At 43.2% G+C, this 26,270-nt stretch overlaps 1 protein-coding gene across 1 annotated transcript in view; it reads right to left on the minus strand.

Moving 5' to 3' along the window:
* Positions 1-26,270, minus strand: part of LOC130172297 (raftlin-like) — a 101,466-nt gene extending 75,196 nt beyond the window's left edge. Inside the window, exons 1-2 of the mRNA XM_056380895.1 lie at positions 25,674-26,270; positions 12,123-12,306 (exon numbers count right to left, since the gene is read on the minus strand). Of these exons, the coding sequence (XP_056236870.1) occupies positions 12,123-12,270 (148 nt within the window). The 5' untranslated portion in view covers positions 12,271-12,306; positions 25,674-26,270. The remainder of the gene's footprint in view (positions 1-12,122; positions 12,307-25,673) is intronic.

The following is a 26,270-nucleotide window of genomic DNA, read 5'->3' on the forward strand; positions in this document are numbered from 1 at the left end:
TGGTCCAAGCACAGATGAATATTGTGTTAATAGCTGTTTCTCATCGCTACAAAGAATTTACAACTAGAGCATGTACGATTTTTTTCTTATAGCATTTACAAAAGGTTTGTCAAAGTTTTATCCAATGACACATTTTCTGTCCTGAGGTTTATTGCCCAAACAAACGCACCACCTGTCACACAGCGTATTTGACCTGCATCTGAAACACGAAGATGCATAGGTTAACGGTGCTTCCATGTGAAACTGAAGAAACCTGAAGCTTGGGCGCATGGCTGAGAGCGGTGACTGCTTTGTTGTGACATCACTAAGTTACAAAGGTCCAGACGGCTTGTTTTAAGGCTCAGTTTCTGAATACAGGCATGTGTGCATTTCTCTGTGGACTGACACGTTCACAGTGTTACTATAGAACATAAACCTGCCTTATAATCAAAAAAGACATAGAAATCTCACTTTCTACAATACAGGACCTTTAGTATCACCTCCCTGTAAAGTCAGCACCATCACTACTACAGGGCCACAAAAGCCTCTAGCACCAAATTCCAGCTGGACTGAGCCATGTTGGGTTTCACTGCTTATGAACTCAGACTCTCAGCTGTGAGAGGAAGATTTTTCAAGAGTTATTTAGTCTTGTTTTAAGCTTCAAACGAAAATTCAAATTCCAGCTGTTCAATTTTTTATGGTTAGCATCTCTTTTGAAATCATGTGACCTCTGTTCTGTGGTAACCTCGAGATACATCAGGCCTTAAAGTTAATGCTAACATACAAAAAAAAATTCAATGAATTAAATATGGCAATGAAATGTCAACGGCAGGTGTCACTGCTCAGGAAAAACAAAACCTCCATCATATTAGACGCGGACGACATCAATGGTCCATATCCAGTGTAAAATCTGATGGCAATATTATATAATATTTATGTTTAAACCAAATTGGGAGACTGGTTAACCAACATTTTCCATCCTTAGAGCCACATCACCAGCGTGGCAAAGAGAAGTTCATTTCAGCTGCACATAAGAACAATATATCATCTAATCCTAATTCAGACTTTGTGCTGGAGGGGGACGGATGGATGGTTTTTGACAATTGAGAGTTTCACTGGGCTGCACTGGAGGGCCATGGGGAACCAGAAACCGAGCGTATGCTAATAAAAACACAGTGCTAATCCATCACCCAGTCTCTTCAGAAGTAATTAAGTTAAATTATATACACCCCACCCCCCCCACCCGAGCACCCGCACCTTAATCTCCCTCCAGATGGGGACCCTGCCGAGCAACAGGTGGCCTCTCTTCATACAAACCTGCATCCCACCACTGTCATTTGAATCCGGGGAAACAATGGTGGACGCAAAGAGCCAGACACACGAGTGAAATATGAGACGGATGTGTAATTATGACGGAGTGAGTGCACGAGTGCGATATCTATTTCATAATTAACCACCTACTGTGCTTCTGTGACACCTGTCTCCGTCTTTTGTCTGTGATTATAACAATAGATTGACAAAAGAGACGCACACAAACGGCTGCCTCACATTTTCACAGTGCAGAAAGTTCAAGCCATCATGATGTACGTGCGAAACAAAGCCAGAACAACACCTGCAGGTGGGTGAGCGCCAGTTTGTAGATCACACTTACAAACTCATTATTAATGGTTTATTTTATTTTGAAAAATTCCAGGAGGTGACGGGGGCGTGATCAGAGGCTCAGCTTCCTTTCCTCTGAGAAGATTAACTCACTTGTGTTGTAAATTATGGCCATCAGCATTTTTTGTGGCAAGAAGCCTCCAAACCGCCAGCAGCCAGATTTGGAGGCATTATGTTGTCGGGTTGTTCGTGTCTGTCCGTCCCATTCTCGCTAATGTGATGTCTCAGTAACGCCTTGAGGGAATTCTTAAAATTTTGGCATAAACATTCACTTGTACTCAAGGAGGAACTGATTAGATTTTGGTGGTCAAAGGTCAAAGGTCAAGGTCACGATGGCCTCACAAAACACCATTTTGGCCTTGTGAACGCGATATCTCGGTAACACCTTGACAGAGTTTCGACTCAAGGATGAACTGATCAGAATTTGGTCAATGTGACCTCCCCCAAAAAAATTCATACACTACTAGGATAAAATGAAGTGATGACATTTTATATCCAAATGGTCAAAGGTCAACTTCACTGTGACATCATAATGTTCTGCAAAAACACGTCATCTGCTCGTCATATCATTCATCGCTGTAACTCAGGAGATATTTCCTGCCACTCGGCTGGAAACAATTGCAAGGTGGTGATTCTATTCTTTTTTAAAGTGCATCTATTTTATGCTCACAATCTGTAAAACAAAACAAAACAAAACACAACTGCATATAAGTGACCATTGCATAGTCCACAGCAGGTGAAAGCCTCTCCGCAGTGTCTTTTCACATATCATCATGCAGTGTAAACTCAGTCTAATCAGGGTGCTACATCCGTGTTGCAGGGACGGTGAACCCTGATTGCTTCTCCCTCGTCTCTCTTCCGTGACTGCAAATTCATCACACCAACAAATCGCTCTCTGCGTCTCACGTGGGTGTAAGTGCAATCAAAGTGTAACGTGCACGCAAATCGACCCCAATCAGCACCCTATTTCTGAATGCCACCCCTTCATGTGATGGGTTGACAACACAAGCAGGTTTGAAGTGTCTCCATTCCTGTTTGACAATGGCTTCGGGCAAATTGTTAGTCCATGCTTGCAAGAATGAAATCAAGAATTAAATGTGTGTGAGGCCAGTGGATACACAGCTAGTTGAAACATGGCTCAGCAGAGCTTTGGAAAGAGTGGATCCTGCTTTGTTCAACAAACATTTTCCATGAATATCTCTCCTCATTTGTCAAATACACTTAAATAAAACAGCAGTGTTTCTCACTTATTGATGCTGTGAGTCCTGTGGGCCTCAGTGGAGAGCTGATTTCTAAGGAAGAGCAGCCTAGCGAGGGGCGGTGCAGCAGAAAGAGGGACATTGCTTCTGCCAATTCATTCTAATAAGGGGAAACTTCAAATACGCTTTTGAAAAATGTCAGGCTTCCAACTCCTAACATGTCCACTGAGAAGGGTTCAAACAACTTGAGAGCGTTTGGAAGTCTCAGCTGGAGCTGGTTAATGGGAGTGGGAATAGTTTTGGGCACACGGAAAAAGACAACCACAACTGTCTGCAAAAGGACAGTTTGGATATCTCTAAATCACAGTTTCATGGTCTTTTATGAATGCATGAGATCCCACACTCACAGACGCAGACTAAGCCACGGTGTTAATGCAAAAACAAGAAAACATCCTGGCTTTCCAATCGATGCAAGAATCATTTACTGGCTGTATTTATCATTTAAGCCCATTGTGGAGATGCAGAGACTAAACCTCGTGCATCTTAATTATAGTTTTATTTAAAATGTCCACACTGAGGACCACAACAGGCAAAGCCGATACCACACATAAGCAGTCAGAATGGAAACAACCAGTCCTCCAACCTGAGCAACTATACAGGTTGTTTTGGGGTTTTTTTTTTCAACCCTTTGATACGACCAATAGGAGTGTCTCCTGAAATAGCGCAACCTTGGTTGTCATGGTTACTACAATAACGGTTGTGTTAGGTTTAGAAAAAGATCATGAAAATAAGTACTTCCTCAATATTAGACGATATTTGTTGTCATGGCGACGATATAAACTGCACACCGCTCCCCAGTGTTTTGTTGCCCCATCCATCCACCTCAACCTGCACCTAATGTGGACTTGGTCTCTCGTTTATACTGCGTCACCACACTTTGCCCTTTGCTCCTGTCATAATCACTGCGGCCACTAGATGTCACCTAACAACAAAATGTAACTATGGGTCGTAATAACTCGCTGCACAGACGACCTATGGGCTCATTTTTTACAGGACAGTCTCATTTTAAAAAGCTCCTTTTTTTCAGTAACTGCAACAATGCAGGGAGTGACAGGGAGTGAATAAAAACAAATATCTAACATTTTATTTTAAAATGTAGCCTCACCTACGTGTGTGCAAATTGAGTTGGAAAGGAGTTTTACAGGAGGAGCACTTTATAACAGTGGGGAGGCAGCAGAGAGTTTCATTATACAGTTGACAAACCTTAGTGATTCACAGCATTTTCTTCCTCTCAAGGAAAAGTCTGGAAATGCTGAGAACTTGCTTTGTAATGTCATTGTGCAAATACCGGCTGCAAGGAAAACTCATAACTCAGATTTTGACGATTGTTTGTTTTCAGTTTAGCTGAGTGATCACATGGCTCTTTTATGAGCTGAGAAAATTGTCTGACCTCCTGAGCTCATAAAATAATTTCGCCACCTCTGGAGGAATGTCATGTGTGCATTTCTCTAACGCTTGTTTATGTTTCATGAATTACATTTTAAGATACTTCAAGGTCTCAAAGTTTGTCTGCTAACTGACATCTGAGGCAGGTTGAACCCTGAAACATTTTTGCTTTGACAACACGCTGTAAACACCATACACGGCAGGAAGTGAGGTCAAGGCTGAGGTCACTTCCTGCACACTCTGCTTGTGCGGCCTCAAAGGCTTCTTGGGGCAAGCGGCTAACAATAGCTCTGACCGAGTGAAAGATCCTCTATTTCTCTCCACACACATAAATACATTTGTTCCTCTTTGGGAGGTGCTATCAGGGCCTGGCTGTGGGGCGGCGGAGGTGTTTTGTTAAATTTAGATTGTTTGCTCCTCTGCTGTGGAGACCCTGATTGCATTTCAACACAATCAATACTGGCATATTGGATCTGAGTGAGAGGGCAATAAGAGCCAATAAAGCTTTGAGGGGGCGCTCAGGCGTATTGTCTGTCAGGCGGGCTGGAAAACAGCGGAGGCCACGTTGGAAGAGGCAATAAGCAGACGGGCTGGATAAAAACACAGCAGTGTACAAACACACCTAAACACAAGATAAACCAACACAGACCTGGACGCAGAGGCTCGAAGACTAAAAAAGACATGTCACCCGACTACATGTGTACACACACACACACACACACACAAACAATCCTCACACACCACACACAGCCTCTATCTCAGTTTCTATCTTTCTCTCCTCATTTCCTCTCTCCTCAAGACACTCACTTACTCATCTAATGACGCACGCAGATTCCCCACCCACATGCAGCATGCATATCTCAAAAATAAAACCCAGAGAGCCGCAGGATGTGTTATTTTGCCAAAGCGCTGGGATGGATGATAATAAGGTCGTTTATAAAGCGCAGTCATGACTGGAATCTCAGAAATCAGAGGGGATTTTAGATCCAAATTCCCCTGAAAATTTAAACTTTAAAAATGTCTCTCTCAGTCTTACTGGCTGTTGCACGCCTGTTCCCTTTTTTTTGTTTTGCTTTTCTGTTATTCCCTGGCCTTCTGACCTCTCCATCTCATACTCCTAACCTCTCATCTTACACAACAGGAGCTGGCATCCAGCAGAGAAACCTGTAACACACTCATCGTGCGGGCCTGAACAACCTGAATCGAATCATGAGGAGAATATTTCTCTGAGCGAGGGAAATTGCATTTGCTGCAACAGCATACACACACACACACACACACACTGAAAACTGAGTTCAGTTAACTGCAATAACAAAACCCTCAGACACAGGAAACAGTCTGCGCAGAATACGAAACGTTACAAGGAAAGCTAATCTTAAACATACTGCTGAGCGAGAAGCAGCGAGGGAGGGAGGGAGGGAGGGTGGGAGGGAGAAAGAGGAAGGAACCGAGTAGAAATCTGCGTTTCCTGTTGCTGAAAACTTTGTCAGCAGATGCAGCCGTTTGAAGCTTAGCGAATAGAACCTGCTGAGCTCTGGCTCTGTCACACGCCTAAAATGCTGCTCTGACATCTTTGTCTCGGCAAACGATGGCTTGGCATTTTGCTGCCTGAGTGGCTCGAAACAATACGAGTAGCACCCACTTAGTACGCCACTAACTGTGGATGGAGGGGGACACAAGAAGCAGCCACACGAGTCTGAATTTGTACTGTCAGCTCGGACGGCAGCTGATGCATATTTCATGCACATTTCTGGAAGATTCCACAATTTGGCAGTAATCACGCTGAATGCCTTCATCAGGAGCGCTCAGTGTGCAGTGGCGGGCCTGTTCCAGAGGGGGATCCGGGTTTATTAATTCAGTATTTTCTGATACACAATCACAATTTTTCCCGTTGTGATTTCTCACAGCATCAGAAAACACGTTTCTCCCAATCGAGTCACTTCGCCCTGCATCTAATATTCAATCGTGTTTTGATTCTAGCCGCGCAGCCACACCCCGGGCAGCGGGAATAGAATGGAAATATAATGTAAAAACCAGATGACCGTGAATTCAGTCTTCAATGTCATTCTCCCCTTCAATAACTGCGATTCAATTCCACCTCTCAAGCTGAGGAGCCAGGGGATAAATCCCAGCTCCCCCGCCGTCCAAGGACTAATCTCCCCTCGGAAAGCTACTCCAGCGTGTGGCGTTCCTGCTGACCTCTCCTGCAGCTCAGTCTTATATCTGAGTGAAGTGACTGGGGGGGGGGGGCTGCTCCTGCGTGTCACTCACCTGCCGCCACTGCTACAGCTCATATTAACAAGGGGACTCGGGGCTCTGGGGGGTTTTGCATATAAATGATGTGTCTGGTTCCCAAGATGATATCAAGCGTTGTGTGTCTGGGCCTGTGTGACTGAGTGTGTGTGTGTGTGTGTGTGTGTGTGTGTGCAGGCCTCATATGTCTGCTCACCAGCTTTGATGTCAAGGGCGACAACTTTATATTTCCAGGATTCAACGTAACGTATCGAGCTTGTTTTCAATTTTTCATTTCTCCTGACATTTTTAACGTTTCAGAATCACACTTTGGGGAATAAGATTCCTGCCACACATCCTTGAGTCTGTTGCGCTTGTGTTTACAATGAAATGGCTTCTTTCCACACCATCTAACACAGCAACAGCGCGGCGCTCTCTCCGTTCCCTGAGGGGTCATGATCTCAATATCAAACAGAGTCTCCCGCTTTTGTTTTTCTGCAGCTCTTTCAGAGGTGAATGAATGGTAGCAGAGTGACCATGAAGCTGAGTGCACGCTCCGAAATGATACAGCAGCATGAGGCAACAACTCATTGGTGGGCCGGTGAAGATATTTAGTGCAGAGAAGGTTTATTACAGACAGCTTACCACCGATTTACTCTTCCTTTCATCACTGTTTCTGTGGAGAAAGGTGTTATTTTTGTACATTTGCTGGCTGGTTTGTAGCCCGCGGGGCCTTTGTGGTGGCAGTTGCAGAGAGCTATGATCTAACACTGTGGCAAGGAATTATTACAAACATTATTCACAGTGCAGTAGTCAGAGTGAGGCGAACTCGACAACATGAGGGCATCTGTATTTCTCAAGAAGAGGGAGGTGAAGGGGAAGCAAAGAGTCAGCCTTAATGTTGTTAAACATGCTGGTGCAGAACACACTTCTGCTTCTCGTACAGTACTGTTTTACTAAGAAAGGCTTTCACTCACGATGCAGAATTTTGTCAGAAACAACAGTTATAATGGTTCCTGAATTCAAAAATAATCCTTTCACAGTTGCTCCTGTTTTGCACATGTAATTATTTTTGATGTTGCTAACTGTCTTACAGGATCAATACAACATGGAGGTTTTTTTTGTGGAGAGCTGTGACACACTGGAAAGTCATTTTATTTATTTATTTATCACATTACTGCTTTTCCCATAACACAATAAAATATAATAATACTGTTTCAGTTGCAGTCAAACGAAAGTATTCATATTGGTTCTCAAAACACGACAACAATATCTAACACTTTGCTAACGTTAGCCAACGTTAGCCACCATGGACTACTGGTCATAAAGGACCAAGCAAGGCTCCAGCAACAACAACCACTGTGTGCACTGAGGCAACCGAGGGTCAGGTTTATTGCTTTATATAGGAATTCGACTTTTAATTTGTGAGAGGAGGACTGAGTTATTTATTCTTTCAAAAGTCACATCGTCTCGTTTTAAAGGTACCACATGGAATCTTCTGACTGCACCACAGCGCAGAGTTTTGATGAAGGGGTTCCCTTCTCTTTGTGAGAGAATGTGGATGATGTGATACACATCTCTGCTATTGGTTCCACACTATTCAACCAATTGTGGTGGTAACGCACTAAAAAAACTGATGCGCCAGCAAACAGCAAAGAAAAAGAACATGGATACAAACACTGCAGGTTTCAATTTCTTTTTTTAAAAACTCATCTCATGTTTTATAAGGAAGGAAATGCATTTATCACACTTATTATGTCTCAGTAAGTGTTTTGGTGTGTAACAACAAAAGTAAACTTAACTTTTGTTTGTTTAGAAGAACTCTCCACAGGATACCTTTAATGAAGTGAACTGGCTATTTTGAGAAATGAGTAATGACTCAAATTATCAAGTGAAAAATGATCACCCGCACTTCGAGTACCTGTATTTACGTGCACGCCCTACAGCTCTACCACAGACTATTTTCATATTCATAATCTTTGAATCTGTCTTTAATATTTTACAGGCTTCCTGTATAAAACAGCCAGACACATGAATCATTTCCTACACTTACATACCTGGTACAAGGTAATTACATTCACGAGTAAGACGCTAACCCTTCAACCCGAAAATCTGCTGATGCAGTGAAATGATTCAGCCACTGGGGCTGTATTTAAAAACTCTGATTTCTCAAACTTCATGTCCTCTTATGGGGAACAGGCAGGCACACACATACAGTTTGCAAGCGCACACAAACGCGCGCACACACACGCACACACACATACACACAGATGAACAACAGAGAGGCGTACTGACAGTGACAGAGAGACAGAGCAAGAGGAAAATAATTACAGTAAGTACCAACCCTCATCATTACAGAATATACTTTAAGATAATAATGTGGCCACAAGCCAAAGACACGCACACTGACACACAGTTCAACAAAAGGGAGGCAACCGGCATGTACCCCCCCCCCCCCCCCCCAGCCCCGCCTTCATGTCAGGTCCCGTCAAGGGAGGATGGAAAAGCCTGCCTGGCCTGCAGACACCCACATTCCCTGGCTCCTTCATCCATCCAGTCCAGTCAGCCTGACAAACTAATGGAGACTAATCAACTGTCAAGCTGAACACGCCGCGCACTACATCTCCCGGCTTCCCGCACCAGCACCAGCACCCCTCCTCCTCCACCACTCCCACCGCCGCCACAAAGCTCCCCTCCCACCATCATTTCGGCTATAACTGTCATGAGCAGAAATAACAGAGTGATAGCTATATATAGCTCCCTGACTCCTCCCTGGGCCGGAGCACACGCATACACAAATACACACAAAGAATCTTCCCGGAGCACATTAATATCCCATTTGCTCACCTTCACCTTAATGACCCCCATTATATATTTAACCTTAATCTAATCCCAATTCTGCACCTGATCTTAAATTAACCTTGACCTTACCCCCAGTGCTCATGTCTGTTTTCTAAGCAGGTGTCTGTATAATAATAGTATAACATTTGGCAGATGACATTGCACTCTATTTTTTTTGTAAATCAATATATTTGACAGCTTCCTGTTCCTGGTAGAAGGAGGGAGTTCGGTGTGTTTACAGGCAATTTGATTACAATCAGTGCAAACATGATACGACTGATTATTGCAACTGTCACCTTAACTGGGTTATCTTACTAATAGTCTAATAATAGGGTTGGATGACTCTTTTAAATGACTATGGCTGTAGTCTGCTTTCTTTCTTTGTTTTGACTCTGAGGGAGGCGAATCTCAAATCAGTGTGTCTGAAAAATGAGTGGCGTGGCTGGAGCTGTGGGATGTGAGGAAAGGACTTTTTTGGTGGGGCATTTGCAAAATGACTTTGCAACTAACAGCATCAGGAATATTGGTTATTTTAGGGTCCTCTGTGAATTGATTAGAATCACACACTTGATCTAGAAATCCCAGGTAAACAACCTATTTTTCTGAGTGTAAACACACCGAGGGTGTCTCATCAGACAAGAAGAACATGTTGTGTATCTGTACAAGTATCAGCATGCAGCCATGCTAATTTCACAGAATGAGTGGGAGTCAATACATAAACATTATTTCTGACTGTTCCAAATAAACCCACATTTGTTGCATATTTTATTTTTTTTAAATATTTAAATATTTCTTAAACCTGTAATAGCTTATCTTATTTGGCCGCTTAGGGAAGTGGAAGCATAACATACATATCATCACCTTTTAAGTTGAAGGTGAACATGCTAGCAGACACTTACTTATTTACACATTGATTGGTAAAGGGTGTAACACGATCACTGTTCATCTGATGAATCTACGGTCCAACATTCCCCCTCCCCTCTCCCTTTTAGCTCCGTTTTTGGTCTCCACCAACTCCTGAGAAAAATATCTGACTCTTTAGCTGCTAAATGCTCCACTAAGTTCATGTTCACTATGTTTGACGTTGAGCAGGTGGTAAACAGCTGACTGCTGCGGACAAAAACGACGGTATGAAAGCGGTGAGAGTGAACCAAAACAGTTAAGTTTTATAGCTAGCTAAAACTCACTATAAAGCTCCATAAAGCCAAGTTGAGCTGCAGATTCAGGTGATAATTCTTTGTTGGTTCATCACTACCGGTGACCTCTCTCACTTTGTCACGTTGTTTTCAGTCTTTAGAATTAGATACTAAAGTAAAAATAACCCTAGTTTAACTCTACCCTAACCTAACTTAACAAAACCTAATCCACTCTTAATCTGATTTAACCGAGTTTGATGTAATATCTAAATATAATCAAACAAACAAACGTGACCCATCATAAAACTGTTCTAAGTTTCTGTCTTTATTGGAAAATTAGGTCTTTTTAAGTCTCTAACACAAAAGCACAAACACACATGCATATTCTTCTGTACACACAAAGAAGCTCCTGAGCCGTTAGTTTAAGTCTCAGGAAGCAACGCCCACCCTCCATCTCATAAACACCTCAGACTGAAGAGAGGAAGGAGAGGAAGGGCCCTACTGGCCTCTTATGTGTTTGTCTGCATATCTGTGTGTGTGTGTGTGTGTGTGTGTGTGTGTGTGTGTGTGTGCAGTAGTGGAGGGATGCTATCTTTGCTAAAGGAACTGATTCATTTCCATATTTTCATGCACAGCATAGGGGGGGCTGCAGTTTCTGTTTGACTGTCGGCAACATCTTCCTAGTTAACTTGTTTGGGCAGCTGCTCGCTGGGCTGGTTCAGAGCACAGCGCCAGTCAGGTCACTGTCTCACCGACTGAAACAGACTGAAATCAGCTGAAACATTGTTCTGTGAGGATCAGAACTGTGACCTTAGACAAAACAGTCTCCACCCTTTATTTTGTTTGCATCCCCTTGCTCGCTGGTTTGGACTTGGTGCCATACATAATTGATGGCTGCCAGCAGGATATTTGGCATGGATTGGACTGGAAAATTCTATATCATTAGCACAATGTAAAAGCATGACTGACTAATTGTCAGAAAAGAAATTAAAATGGCTGCTGCTATACAGGGAACAAGCACTAATTAACACTCCATCATTACAAGAAAATCCTGATGAAAATTACAGCCAGTGTGCTGTTATTCCATATACATGAGTGATATATTTCTTCAGCATCTGAGTCCTTAATGTTCTTCTACTGGGGGGATGTGCAGGTATAATGGCATTTTCAGAGGGGGGAGCAAACAGATTAATCACATAGCATCTACCGTAAACTACGCACGGCATATTTGTAGATTGCAGTGCAGCTCAGGCGCTTGCAAAATTTGTGAGGCACATTACCGCCTTATCATGCAGAGGCATGATGCAGCAAAATGGCAAAATGGCCTTGAGGTATTCATATAATTTCAACTGTGTATGTGGAAGGGGCAATAATTTAGATTTTTACGACCCCATGCCACAAAATGATTAGAACATATCTGCAAAAAGGGGGATGCAGGGATTTACTGATCAATAGCAACAATTGCTAGGCGGAGGTTTCTGACTTGAGTGTTGACAGAAATCTGCAGATGAGACAAAGTCGGCGTTTGTGCTTTGCAGGCTCACAATAAAAAAACAATAAAAGTCGCATTGTTTTGTTTTTGTTTTTTGGCACCGCTTTCCAACAGATCAGTTAAAAAATCATGTCTTACCATCTTTTCCGATCAGAAAGTCCAGGTAGCGGTAGGTGTAGGACACGCCCACCTTGGTCTCCACCTGCGGCCTCTTCAGGGTGGAGTAAATCTTCCCCGGACTGTTCTCCTCCGACATCGGTTTCATCTTACGCAGCCCGCAGCCCATGGCTCCACAGCTCGTCAGTGACTCTGTGCACGGATCCTGCCAACCAGACAAAACAGACTGAGACAGTGTTTCATTGTCACTCGTGTGTCTGTCTGTGTGGCCTGTGAGTTCAGTTGCAAATTTTGCAAGTTTTAGCCTTTTGCATTTTCAAATGCTTCTCTACTGTGTTAGATTTACAGGTTTGTACGTCATGTATAATTTAATGGACAAACACAGTCTAAGCGTTAAGTGACAATAAGTGAGTTGTACACATTAAAGGGGCTATTTGTGAGTTTTCTCTGCTGCCAAATGTGGTTTACTGCCTGGAGCAGGCAGTGGTGACTTGACTAGAGCCTCGGCCATCATTGTGTTTACAAGAGGTTATAATACGCCCTCTGAGCAGCGCCACGTCTTCAGGACAGAGTGGAAGCTACAGTGAGTCCTCACATATCAGAAAGTGAGGAGATGGACAAGGGTTAGCATGCTAACTCCACTAGAAAAACAGACGTGATAGAGACAACACCTCTGGAGACAGCTCTCCAGGCAGAGTAAAGTAAAGGAATGAAGTTTGATGCCGAACTCACAACGTTTCTTCTACACTGGTAAGTAAACAGCTGTTAATGCTAATGTTAGCTATGTAGCAATAGCAAAACTTAGCTCCTTAAGAAGCACAGATAGTGGACGTAGTATTCACACTTAATGTGTACAAATAAAGTACAATAGTGTTCGAAAATTATACGCAAGTGAGAGACCTCATCATGCAGAACGGCCACAGAATGTTAATTATGTTTATTAATGAATATTAGTGAAACATTAACTCATGCTCGTCAAGTAAGTACAAGCACCTCAAAACTGTACTTAACTCCAGTGTTTGAGTAAATGTACTTATCTTCTTTCCCTCAGTGGGTTTTACTGATTGAGGGTCAGATTAACCTCTCTGTGACACACCGTACACACACAGACATGTACACACTCATATAATAGGAAAGCAAACATTCACACACTCGGATATCCATGATTCCTCTGGGATCTCAGAAGGGAAACCAATAAAGAAGAACATGCTGGATAAGTGTCTGTAAATAAATAAATAAACAGGACTAAATGAGCTTGATTTTTCACGGGTTCCCTCGCCCTCGTTCCCAGGGAGACCAGATTAACAGAGACAACCGTAGAGGAGGAGGAGGCCTTAAAGAGCAGGCGCTATGGACGCCACCTCACCCTAAATGGTTTGTGACAGCATCGCTGCCTCTCTCCAGCGGCTGCGTCTGGGAGCAGGTGACATCCTATTGTGTCCCACTGATTAAACTCAAGGATGGATGAGTAGATGGACGGATGGATGGCGGCGGTTGTGTGCTCCCCTCCCCTTCCACCTCAGCTGATGAGGAACCTTCTCTATTATGCTCCCTTCTAATTACGGAACGTGAAGGCCTTGGCCGGAGACGAGGAATCTGAGCCGGCCGTCGCTTCAGAGACGACAGGACAGGAAGTGTGGAGGGGCAGGGAGGGGGGCTGGGATGTAGGAAAGAGTGCGAGGCGAAATAGGAAACGAGCAGACGGGCGCTCCATTAATGAGGTGAACAGCAAGAATGGAAAAGGTGAGAATCAATCAAGGGAGAAAGAGGAAATGGGGGTGGCCGGGTTGGTGATTGTTCGTTGGAAAAGGGGGGGTTGGGGGGGGCAGCTGGTAATGCATGGCAAGTAGAGTCTGGAGAGAAAAAGAGCGTGCAATTAGAGTCCGTTGAATGGAAAAGGGGTGATGAACATACTGTATGATGAGGGAGCAGGGAGAGTGACAGAGTGAGGGATGAAACAGATTCATTACGGTTGTCATGAAAGCCAGTATTTCCAGTGGCACTTACATGGATGTCTTTGTTCAGCTTGAATCTCAACATGCATCACAACATTTCTACAAGCTTCATAACAGCTCTCCGAGAGGAACCACAGGCTGATGGTCGTCGTGATTAATGCCAGAACACACTGAGCTGAGTCCTGCGAGCCTCTCAGTCGGCGCGTTTAATGCTTCAGAAGACTTCTAAATGGTTTGTAGGCGATGTGAAGATGTGCCGAGGAAGTTGTGTGTTTGCCACTCAGCACGTGCCGAGAAGGACTCGTGCTTCCGTTTCCCAGAACAAAAAAGTCAAACACAATCTACAGGAGCTGGCATAGTCAAAGTCCCTAAAAGAGCTTCAGTCCCCCCTTAAATTGTCACTCAGGACTGCATTGCACTGCGCTGCAGTTCACCACGCAGCATCACAAATGGCTCTGGCATCAAACAAAACAGCTTAAAAAAAAGCATGAATTTTTCCAAGTCTTGGATTTCCACTGTTTCCTACAGTTACTTGTAAATAGCTTTTATCATTTCTCTCGCTACCCTGGAGAGAGCAGGAACAACAAGAGGGAAGGCGAGGCTCTGTCATGTAGTCTGCAAGAGATGGAGAAGAGGTAGTCAAGACAATAAGGTTTGGTGGGGGCTGGGGGGAGGGTTGAGGGAGGGGTGTGGAAGGAGAACAAAGTAGATGAGCGAAAAATGGAAGGGCTTGTATTTACATAGCTCCTTGAGACCAGAGAGGAGGCGATGTGAAGCGAAGGCGAACAGGAGTATTTTTAGAGCTGAACTGACAGAGAATTTGTGAGGGGTTTATGATTTTTAAAAAAATTTTTGAGTCACCGTTTCTTGCCTCGAACCTCTCCTCTGAGGCAGGAGATCCAGGCTGTTACAGCCCCCACATGCCCCGCCTCAGCTCATCTATAGTTTTTTCCTGAGATTGACAAGCGGGGAGTCGGGGATGCCTGATAGGGGAGACAGACGCTGGGTAGCGATGGGAAAAACAGGAAAGGGGCCATTGATTTCCCTTTTGCTGAATTAGCAACGATCCTCTTGCCATTTTGTTCTATCTTTTGTCTCTTGCTAATGGCGTTTTGAGGTTTTATTCGATAAGAGGTTTTATTCGATGAGATTCCCTCCTCGTACGCTGGGATCGACGCTCAGATGCTTTGTTGTAGCTGGGATGCTCTCAGCTTTGGCCCTTACACCCAAAACATCCCAAAGCATTTCTATTAGGCTGAATGTGTAAGACAACATCAGAGACGTGTTCATTGCCACGTTTTTTTATCCGTCACTCAACAGCAGTTTGTCCAAGGTTTGATCACTGGGGTCGCTGCCTGTTGCTTCTGATTTGGCACATTGTAAAAGCTGAAATAAATATTTTTTCATCACTCATGGGCAGGACCTCTGCTGGGCAGGTAACATACAGTGGAAATATTAGAGCATTTGCTGAAAACAGGTCCCTGTTGTCTCCGAAAACAATGCTGCGAGAGAGTTGACAGAAAACTATCAGGGTTACTTATGGGTGTTGCACAGAAACTCTTCAACGCTTCATTTTCAACCAGTTGTAGTTAAGAGTCAGAGGAACCTTTAGTTTTTTTCCTGACTTTGGTTGCTAAAGTCTTTTGTGCAATGGTTTAACTGACTTTAAGTGATTCCTTAATTATAAGACTAAAATAAGGAGAAAACCTTAATTAATAAGTGAGCATTTTAACAAAACTTTAAGGAGAAGACTTGAGGGTGTTTTGTGCAACCGGCCCTTGGATCCTTAACTGCTAAAATGTGTTGCTAACGTTGTCTATTTGGCGTTTAGTGTTCAGCAGATAGTGTACAGTCCATTTACCAAAAACGTTCATGTCGTTAGAACAAAGATTTCAAGTCGTCAAACCAAAACTTTGAGCTACAAGAGACTAAAAAGTCTTGAAAACCTGCAGACTTGGATGATAATTCTTGTGGGCTAGTCACTACAAACAACAGGCTTTACATCATGTAACCATTCAATCCACTCTTCCTATGAAAACACTGACGAGTGGAGCTTTAAATTGTGCTGCAGTCGTGCTTTTCTCAGTCACGTATGGCACATGAATGTGGTAGATGATTGCACAAAACCCCACCTGTACTTACAGACACCACAGCATCTGCAGCAGCTACAACTAATGATTTTCCTTAATGCTGCCTGACTGAGATCTTCCCCATAAAACAAGACCATGTTACAAGGCTTTGATAGCAACGTTGCTGAGATCAAACCCAGCAGCATGGGAAGCTTCAGAGTGGATTAATGGAGGAAGACATTAATTAGGACACTGTGTTCTTGTGTTCTTCTCCATGTAGTCTCTCTTTTAAGCCCGCTCTCTTCCTCTCTCGCTCTCTCTCTCGCGCTTTATCTCCCTCACCCTCTTTGCCTTTTTTCTGACTTTTGATCTTTTTAATCTGACAAGTTAAGTGGAGCACTGGGCTTGGAGTTGATGGTGGGTACTGCGGGTCCAGCATCATCCATAGTTTATTGTGAGGAGTAGTGTCAAGGGCTCTCCAAGGCAAAGTGGTTAGAGAGACCATCACGTGAATGAGAGAACGAGACTGACCCCGGAGGAAAAACAACAGCAGCGGTTTTTAGCTAAAATGCTTCATTTGACTCATGTTTATGTTTTCGACAAGCAACGTCCTGTGGTCGCGTCCTCTTGAGAGAAAGAAACAAAGAAGAAGAAACAAAGTTGGAAGTAATGTGACATGCTGCAGCAACAAAGAGAAGGAGTCACTGTGGTTCAGTGGGTCTATAAAGTCTGCTACTGACACATATCTTTGGTTCACATTCTTTTTCCATTCGTCATTGGTTTCTTGTATGCATGAAGACGGTGTTCGTCCATGATGTTTTACAGCGCTGTCACATCTGTAGTTTGGTTCATTTCCAGATCATAACTGCCAACACAACCGGGAGTCTCTCGTATTTCAAGGTAATTTCCCAGCACCCGCCATTTTGTTGTTTCTCTCTGGAAACTCCTGTAATTTTCACGCCCCTAAACCTTTATTATGAATAAAAATAATTGCCAGATTGTGTATGAAACAGAAGCTGGACACACAATCCACACACATACATACAACGTTAACCCTTCTGTTACCACAATAAACTTATGAACTTATGTTCATGTAATGTTTATCTAATGATAATTATAACTGACATTTGAAGGCATTTAAATAAAAAAAATGTAAACAAATCTTGTTATGTGTTTATTATATAGCTATATCATTCATTTATGTACTTTAAACCCCCAAAAAAGCTCTTTCATTTGACTGACAGGTAACACATTTATTGTTCCAGCAGTTATCCAGTATCATCAGTCCAGCATGACCAATGATGGGAAATCAAAAATTCAGGAGACTAACATCAAGTCATGCTGCACTTTACTGACTCATCTCATCTGATCAGCTCAGGCAGAAATAACTGACCATGAACATACTTAGTCCAGACTGCAATTTGACCTCATATATCATGTTGTGTATAAATCCTGACAAACACAAAGAAATGGGAAAAGAACCCTTTTCTTTATACACATTTTGTACTGTCATATTACGGGAGGATAGCTTTTTGCTGGGGATCTGCTAAAATAGGCAAGTAGGACACACACTCAACACACTTCTGGTCTTTCTGTTGTATCAGGGAAAATCCCTCATGTGCTGACAAGCGTAGGTGTTACCATTGTTACCAAATTACCTTGCATAAATATAGGCTTATACATCGCTTAAAGTCTGCAGAGATTTTGTAACAATTCAGCAGATGGATTTTAACAACAGTTCAGCAGTTGAAATCATGCTAAAAATCAAATGCTTACTGTCATAAACGAATGACACCAGAGTTAACTTGAGACCAGACCAAGGCAACTGGGCAAACTCACCAGGGTGTTATTGAACTGCAGAAAATAGATTAGGCGTGAAAGCGCCAGTTGCCTAAAATATACCAGACCTCAACCAAAGAACGGGCAAAGCAGGAAATGCTCTCATGAGTCGCTTTTCTGGGACCGGCACTTAAAAGCAACCTATTTTGAGGAAATGTCACAGGACAGACAACCCATGTGTCAAACAGGCAATAGCCTTGAATAGTCCACATTCGCTAACTCTCTGAGCTTCAGCCTCAGCATCCGGTCCTTCAGGTGACAGCCTCAGCTAAATGTCTGAAAATGTTAACACGCTCCAGCTGCTGGAAATCCCCCACTCTTCCCTTTCTTCCTTTCCTCCATCCTTATCACCTTGAATCCTCAATTAAGTTGGACAACAGAGAGGATGAAACAAAGAGGGACCATGCGGGGAGGGGGCACTGAGGCAGGATGGTAATGCTGTAACCTTTAATGATTAGACAATCCACTTAAGAGAGGCACCTGCAGTGTGTAACTACAAGTACTGTACATGCCATTTACAGGAACCTTTTACTCAGACTGATTTAAAGATATAAGCCACATGGTGTGAATATTGTACTGTCTGCCTGTAGGCTTGAAAGGTTGCTGGTGCCTGCAACTAAATACACAGTTTCCTCACCAGTTCTCACCAGTGCTCTTTACCTGCCTACACATCATGACAACAGACATAAAATGCTCACCTAGCTATCTTGCAACAAACATCAGCTCTGTATTTCGCAATATGTTTGAACCCTATGGTAAAAATATGACTTCTGGAACCATAACAAGCATCCAAATGGACGGACGACAATGCTGCACGAGTAGCTTGAAAAGTTTCTACTGACGCTTTAACATTTACTTCATGAAACTTGGTCGCTGTTGAAATCTGTCTTAACGGTTGTGAATCTGAGCTGCGTCTCCCACGACAGAGCAAACTACAAACTTCCTAGAGCACCTTCTAAGTATGCAAGGGGTTAAAAGTCTTATTGCTCCTTTCTCTATGTGAACAGTAGCAACACCTTGGACAGATGTTCAGAATTTACAAATGGAGTCTGCTGCACTTTTGATGGGGCTCTGCATTAGACAAGCCTGTACTGCCTCTTGAGAAACACACAAAGCAACAGTGCGACCATTGTTTGTTCAATTTCTGTTAATTATAAAGATACAAATTCACCACTTGCTTTGCTGCACTACAATTTCATGCTACTGTTATATCCATTATGCCATCAGTCTGAATAAACAATTTCTATTTTGCTTTTCTGAGTTTTCCCTTACTTTTAGTTACATAGGTTTTTGTGCATGTAAATAGTCTACAGAGTCAATAGGATCAAAGTTAACACCTGTCAGGGGGGACATTACTCCCTGGTCCTATTGACATCTCGGTCCTGCAAGCTTGGCACGCCCCCACACAAAGCACAGCACATAGCTACTTATGGTGAAGAGTTTTCATTAGTTTTGTAGTCATGCAGAAAAGACAGTGTTCTCAATTGCCTGCAGAAATCTACTTAATTTTTTCTATGGTTCTCCACTGCTCCAAACATTATAGTGTGAACCAGTGCTTCAAGAAGGACTGCTTTAGAAACCACGCACAGTTAGATGCTTCATTTTCACAATGGATATTTCTGTAATTCACTTAATGTGGCTGAACAGGGGACTCACAGCCTGTCAGTCTACATTGCTATTGTGGATCTGTGATGTCTGATCAGCTTAGTAAGAAGCAGCAGCAAAGATATAAATGCTTAAACGTTTGTCAGTATTGACATGCTGTACCTCGTTATCTCGGATAAATAATCCACAGTTTAATTGCAAAAGTTTAATTAATTCAGATTTACCGGCATCGTAGACCAGCAGGAGGTGAAGGTGGAGACGCCCTACCTCTTCACTGTCTGTCTGTTCCTCCATTACTTATATTGCTTTAGTCCAAGTGTCCACACATAAAAATCAACAGGGTTTGTCCAAGAGAATTATGAATATTGTCAACCACAGTCTTTGCAGTCTGTCCAGTGTCTTGATTCGCCACGCTTTTCATATTACTCCCTTCTTCCACCTGCGGGACGGTGGGTACGCTTGTTTTCTGCTCCAGTCCAGTTTGTGAAGGTGGATCAGGTCTGTCATCTTCTGGTTCAGGATCAGACTCACACTCAAAACGATAAACAGGACCGAAGCTGCCACAACCGTTTGTTTGCACAAGATACGCAGAACTTATGGTTGCCACAAATCAAAGCACACTTTTGGATTCTGTTTCTCTGAGCCTCAAACCGCTGCAGGTAAACCGTGACAGCTCAACAGATGGAGTAAGTCCATGGGCAAGTCGAGGGGGTCGTGGTTAGTTCAAACATGTTCAAACTATTTTTAGACAGAGAATTGCTGAGTGTTATGGATGTGGGGAAGAAATGGTACCCATGCTGCCATGCTGTTAGATTTTCAAGGGAGCTGTAGTTTTTTTCAGTGCTGACAAAGTAATCGGTGTTTGTGAAAATCACTGACAGCATGTGCTGTTGTGGATGCCTTAGAACATGGACAGTACAGCCCAGGAACACACTCAGAAAGACATGAAAGAAATGCTAAATGTCAGATTACACTGAGTTACAGAAGCTACTGTAACAGAGGCTAACCCAAATGTGATGTCATCACTTCAGCTGTCTACTGGTGAAAAGTTTAAGTCAATAATTTAAAGCACAAATGCAACAACCAAAGCTTTAAGTATTGTGAGCCTATAAAATATTTCTGCACTGAAAATGCTGTGGAAAAGCTGAAAATATGGAGATGTCTCCACATTTAAACACTCCCAACAAGGAAGGTGGAACAGCTTTTTCAACTCACTGAATATGTTATATTTGTTTTGAATGCCCAAGGATGACACATAATGGCAAGCTTGCAGGAAGAAAAGAAAAATGGAGGATGAGAGGTGATGAGTGAGGCAGAGAGAACAGGCAAGTAAACAGTAGTGTCCGTCTGAGATTCTCCGCCGTTTCAAGGCTCTCGGTGGCTCCGCTGCTCGCTACGGCCTCGGCCAACCTTGTCTCTCAAGGCCTGGTTACAGTCACACACACACACACACACACACACACACACACACACACACACACACACACACACACACACACACACACACACACACACACACACACACACACACACACACACACACACACACACTCATTGAGAGAGAGCTATTGCCATGGGAACCAACTCCTCTATGACTATTCCCTTCTCGGGAGAATAATAGGCACCAATCTTTCTCAACCTCTCTCTTTCATTGTCAGTTTCTCTCTCTCTGGTCACTACAAGCTTCCACCCCTCTTCACGTCGCTCTTTCCTCTCTCCTCCTCTTTCCTCTCCTCTCCTCTCCTCCATGTGCAGGAGCAAACACCCACTCTCCTCCTGCTCCACTCCTCTCTTCTCTGCGTGTCTTTGACAGTCGTGAGTTTGATTTGTCATGCGTAATCTGTCCACGCTGGGATTTGTACAGTTCTCACAAGTGAAAAGCAAAACATTAGCTCAACCCGACCTGCACAAACACTGCGTCGGTTGTTTTCAGAACCACAGCCAAAGAGACACGGTTGAAGTAAGGAGAGAAAAATACTTGGTTAAAAATAGAAAATTCTTTGGTTGCCCCGTTTGCTATTTTTCTCTAAAACACGGAGGGGTTTGAGGAGATTTCCCGTGAGTGACTCATTGCTTTCTGTGAACTTGCTCCAGGCAGGTCATTTTTTATTAAAGCCAGCCGAAGCCAAGTTCTTAGGTTTTCAGACACCCTATCGACATGTCCATGTTGAACATTACCCAATCAATACTGGTGCAATTTTCTTGACCACCCATTCCAACAAGAGTCAATTTGCCTTATAGAAATATCAAGGGGGATGTTTTTCCTTTTTCTTTGGTTCGAGGCTAAGCTACTGAACAACCAGCTGAATATTGGCTCTTGTGTTTTGCGTCTCGCCTGGAGGATTCGTCATAATATGCCATTTCAGGTCTAGGGCAATGCCAGAGGCGTGAATAACTTAGTATCTTCAAAAGCCCGATCACTGTCACCTCGCAGGGGAGCGAGGGGGAAATAATCTTTGCCCGAGATCTTGTAACCAAGCATTTCTGAGGGGAAAGATGTGAGACTTGCAGCAGAGGCTGCAATCAAGATGACACCCTGTCATGAGAGCTGCATAACTCACACCTTATCTGCCAGCACGTCATTCAGCCTCGTGTGCTGCCCAAACTTTATATTGCTGCCAGAAAGGATACCAAAAGTGATGTCTGTTCGACAAAAGACACCAGAGTTTGTGTCCAAAATACACCAAACCTTAAGCCCTGAACATCTGGAAACATCTGTAAAGATTCATATATTGTATTTCCCTTGATTTTAAAAGGGTAGATGTCACCTTGCAGCATCTTGTTTAAGAATTAAATTCAAATATACAGTTCACAGTGTCCCAAATATGAAGCCTGTGCGAGTTTCTCTCTCTGGTGTCTAACAAGCACGGAATGAAAGAATAGAATGGTTTAAAAATAACCACCTTTCAATTGGATGTACCCTAAATTTTCCGAATATAAAACGTTCCGGTATTTTGTTGTGTCTGTCTGTGGGTGTTTGTCTATACATACTGAGTGGAGAGGAGCACACGTCACGGTTTACACTAGCCAACGCTTGCCAATTACCTTAATCAAATTTCACACCACACAGGGGGATTCACTGTGCCCGGATCAGATAGCAAACATAAGTTGATTAAAATACATGTTTGCTGAAGGACTGGGGCAAAAGAAAATCAACACAGGCTCAGAAAATACACAAACTGATGGCTGAAAGAAAGGATTCAGAGAGTAAATGAGTAACATCTGAAAAACTCACACTCTCAGTGACTGCTACTGTAACTGTAACGGGCATGTTCGTGTGTTTCACGGCTGCACACACAAGGAAATACAGTTATTTATCCACATTACGTGAAATATATTTTCTCACCTGCCATAGTGGTATTTAGCTGTGCAGATAAATTATTTTCAAATTCTAATAAGTCATTGATAAAGGGTCATAAATCTGCAGGTATAAATGTTAGTGAGTCATCAATAAAGGTTAATGGGTCTAACTTTCTAAAGACGCATCACTCCTGCAGAGCAAATGTTAATAAAGTCATTAATAAAGAGTCGCCAGTTTTTCACTTCACCTAATAAGCTGTTGCCAAAGGTTAGTGAGTCATTTTCAAATCTGAACGTTAATAAATCATTAGTAAAAGGTTTTTACAACAATCCATCAAGTCCTAAGTTGTAAATATTAAAATGTTTTTCGAGTCTATCTTATTACAATACTTGCCCTGATGTTTATTTATGGAAAAAGTTATTGAATGTTTTAATCATTCCTCCTGTCCACAGGACTTTGTAGTCATCCTTCCTGGCTACAAAGGAACAAATGAGGAACTTCAGCTTGTGTGAGCCAAATCAAGTGGGTATCTTTCAAACAGTCTTGCAGTTTTTATAGTACAGAGTTCCCTCTTTGTGTGACTGTCCCTCCACACCAAGGAAACACTGTCCGGGAAACAAAAACATGGGATTTCATACTTAGAAAAATCAAGTCGGTATCTGCTGAAGTTACAGTCTTTATTTTAGTCTAAGTCAGACTGCTGAGGCCTCATGGTACAATACAATATCAAGGGATCATTTTTCTTGGCTAGTTTGGACAGGAGGAATGATTTCATAAGAGCAGTATCATATTAAGACAACTCTGAATCGTTCTTTAATAACTCATTCATAAATGGGACTTGGTTGTGATGCAGAAGGTGGTTCAACAGTCAACTGTCCATTGGAGCAAAGACACAGCAAATATCACGCAAAAGGGTAAATACCAACCTGGCAACCCATACACTGTTTCTTTTAATGGTTTAAAACTAATTTATTAAGCAGTAGCTAATTATTTATCAACCATTAATAAAGACATTGCGAAAATCTCAGAGATATCTCAAAATATCTCAAAGACCTGGAGAAATGAAACAAAAACTATCTGCACGGCTACATACCACTAACAAGTAAGTCAGAAAATGTGTTTCATTTTTAATTGAATAAGTTAACCCTTTCAGGTCATGGTTTCCTCACCTTTTGCCCTGAGTAATGACTCCATTTTCCATGTGATATTACAGCGTAATGAAGCCCAAACCACAATTGCTTCCACATTTCCAACAGCCGAGTCTATAATGCAGCCATGTGGGATGTCCTCTGTGTGTGTGTGTGTGTGTGTGTGTGTGTGTGTTTTGTGTATGTTTTAAGTGCGTGGCTATCTTTATGTGCTCATGCATGCTCACATATGTGGTACTACATGTGTTCACTGCATGTTACACATATACAGCACATTTACCCTTTGATGTGCATGCTTGACATAGAGCACATGGCTATTTTTACTCGCTGTGTGTGTGTGTGTGTGTGTACAGTGTGCAATCAAAGACAGTGAATATGTAAACGTGTGCTTGTGTTTATATGTGTGTTTTGTGTCTTTTTTTTTTTTTTTTTTACATCTGTCACCTTTTGTGCTTGTGATTGTCTTTGTGTGTGAATTTATGTATGTCACATTTGAACATTAGTATTTGTGGTGCTGCCTTCATGCTTCTCCTCTTGGGTGGTTTTTTAAAATTTTTTATTTGTGATGTCTCTGTATGTGTGTTTATCTGTGTATGTTACTGTCTGCGAGTGCGTGTGTGCATGTGTGTGTGTGTGTGCGGATGTGTGTGTGTGTGTGTGTGTGCGGATGTGTGTGTGCGTGTGAGACAGACAGACTGAGACAGAGAGAACTCCTGACCCACCAACAATGTAGCGTTAACGCAGCCCGACGCTCCACATCTCACCAGCTGAAACTAATTAACGGCAGTTCAGTCACATTGAGCTCTCTCACTCACTTTCTCTCTCTCTCGCTCTTTCTTACACACACATACACACACACACACACATTTACACCCCCCCCCCCCGGCTTTTCCTCTCTCTCATGCCCTCGTCTTCCTCCTCCCTGACATCCCCCCGCCCTTCCTTCACCTCCTGCCATCCCTCAACTTGTTTTTCCCTTTAAACCTCCCCTTCCCATATCTCGCACACTCACGCATGCTTGGGTGAACTCATGCACCGGAGCACATAGTCTAAGCATGTAAACATCCCACATGTATGGATAGATCTGCACGCACGTTGCACAAAAAAAAAAAAAAAAAAAAAAAAAAACACAGTGAAACCCATACTTTTACCCTTCACAAATCACACACTCCACTGTCTTCCTCCTCTCTGGTGGGAGGGTTGCGATACTGTACGCCAGACACATCTTGAAACGCTGTCAGGGTTCAGTCTGTGATTGGATCCAGGTAGACATTTTTGGCATTCTCAGCCCCACTCTGTACCATCCATCACTTTAAAACAACCAGACCTATTGATGTGTCTGATGAATGGCCAGAGTGGGTGAGTATTTGCGAGCATGTGAATGTGTGAACATGTGTGTGTGTGTGTGTGTGTGTGTGGTGGCAGTGGATTTAGAGCTTGTTGTTTAACACTGCTCATGAAGCCAAACTTGTGGCTTGCGGCGTCGTCTAATGAATCAACTCTCTGTGGTAAACAATTGCCACCATGCAGTCCAAGTTTACAGTGGCTGTTGCCCAGAGAATCAGGCGTGAGGATGGTCAGGCATCTGTTTGGAAGTTGAAGAGCTCTCACACAGACACAAAGCAAAAAACCCCCAAAAAATAAAAAAAACATACCTGTTTCACAATCTAGTTGAGAAGTTCACTGCTTGGACGCAAAGGCAGCAACTGGACCAGAGCTTCCAGCAGAGAATCGCATTCTACTTGGAGGGAGACCAGCACAAACAGAGGATGGAGGACGGGGGTTCAGATCCTGTCCGACAAGCTGACTGAGGTTTAGCTGTGGAGCTGGCCGGCTTGAGGGAAACACAATCCTCCGGCAGGCAGCAGAGAAACCAGAGTGTCTGTCGGCTCTACGGGTTCAACAGCAGCAGCAGCAGCAGCAGCAGCAGCTCCAGCGGTTTGCTTCGTCTTCCCCCCTCACCACCGAACGGAGCTCAAACACACTTGTACGCTTGGTGTGTTTAGGTCATGCTCAAAGTATGCCTGTATACTGATGTTCTGCAAGCTCAGGGAAACCACATCCTGTCACATATTTACCTCCCCCTGCCCTGTCTCTCCCTCCCTTTTTCTCTCTTTTCAGTCTGTCTTTCTGTGTCTTTTTCCTGTGTCTTTCTCTCGCTCCCCTGTGATTGTCTGAAGCAACTGAGCGCTCTGACCCAGCGTCTGCTCAGCACAGCCTCTCTGCCTCACTGTCTATCTCTCCGGCAGCCG

This window comes from Seriola aureovittata, chromosome 7 (genome assembly GCF_021018895.1).
Source record: "Seriola aureovittata isolate HTS-2021-v1 ecotype China chromosome 7, ASM2101889v1, whole genome shotgun sequence".
Taxonomy (NCBI): Eukaryota; Metazoa; Chordata; class Actinopteri; order Carangiformes; family Carangidae; genus Seriola; species Seriola aureovittata.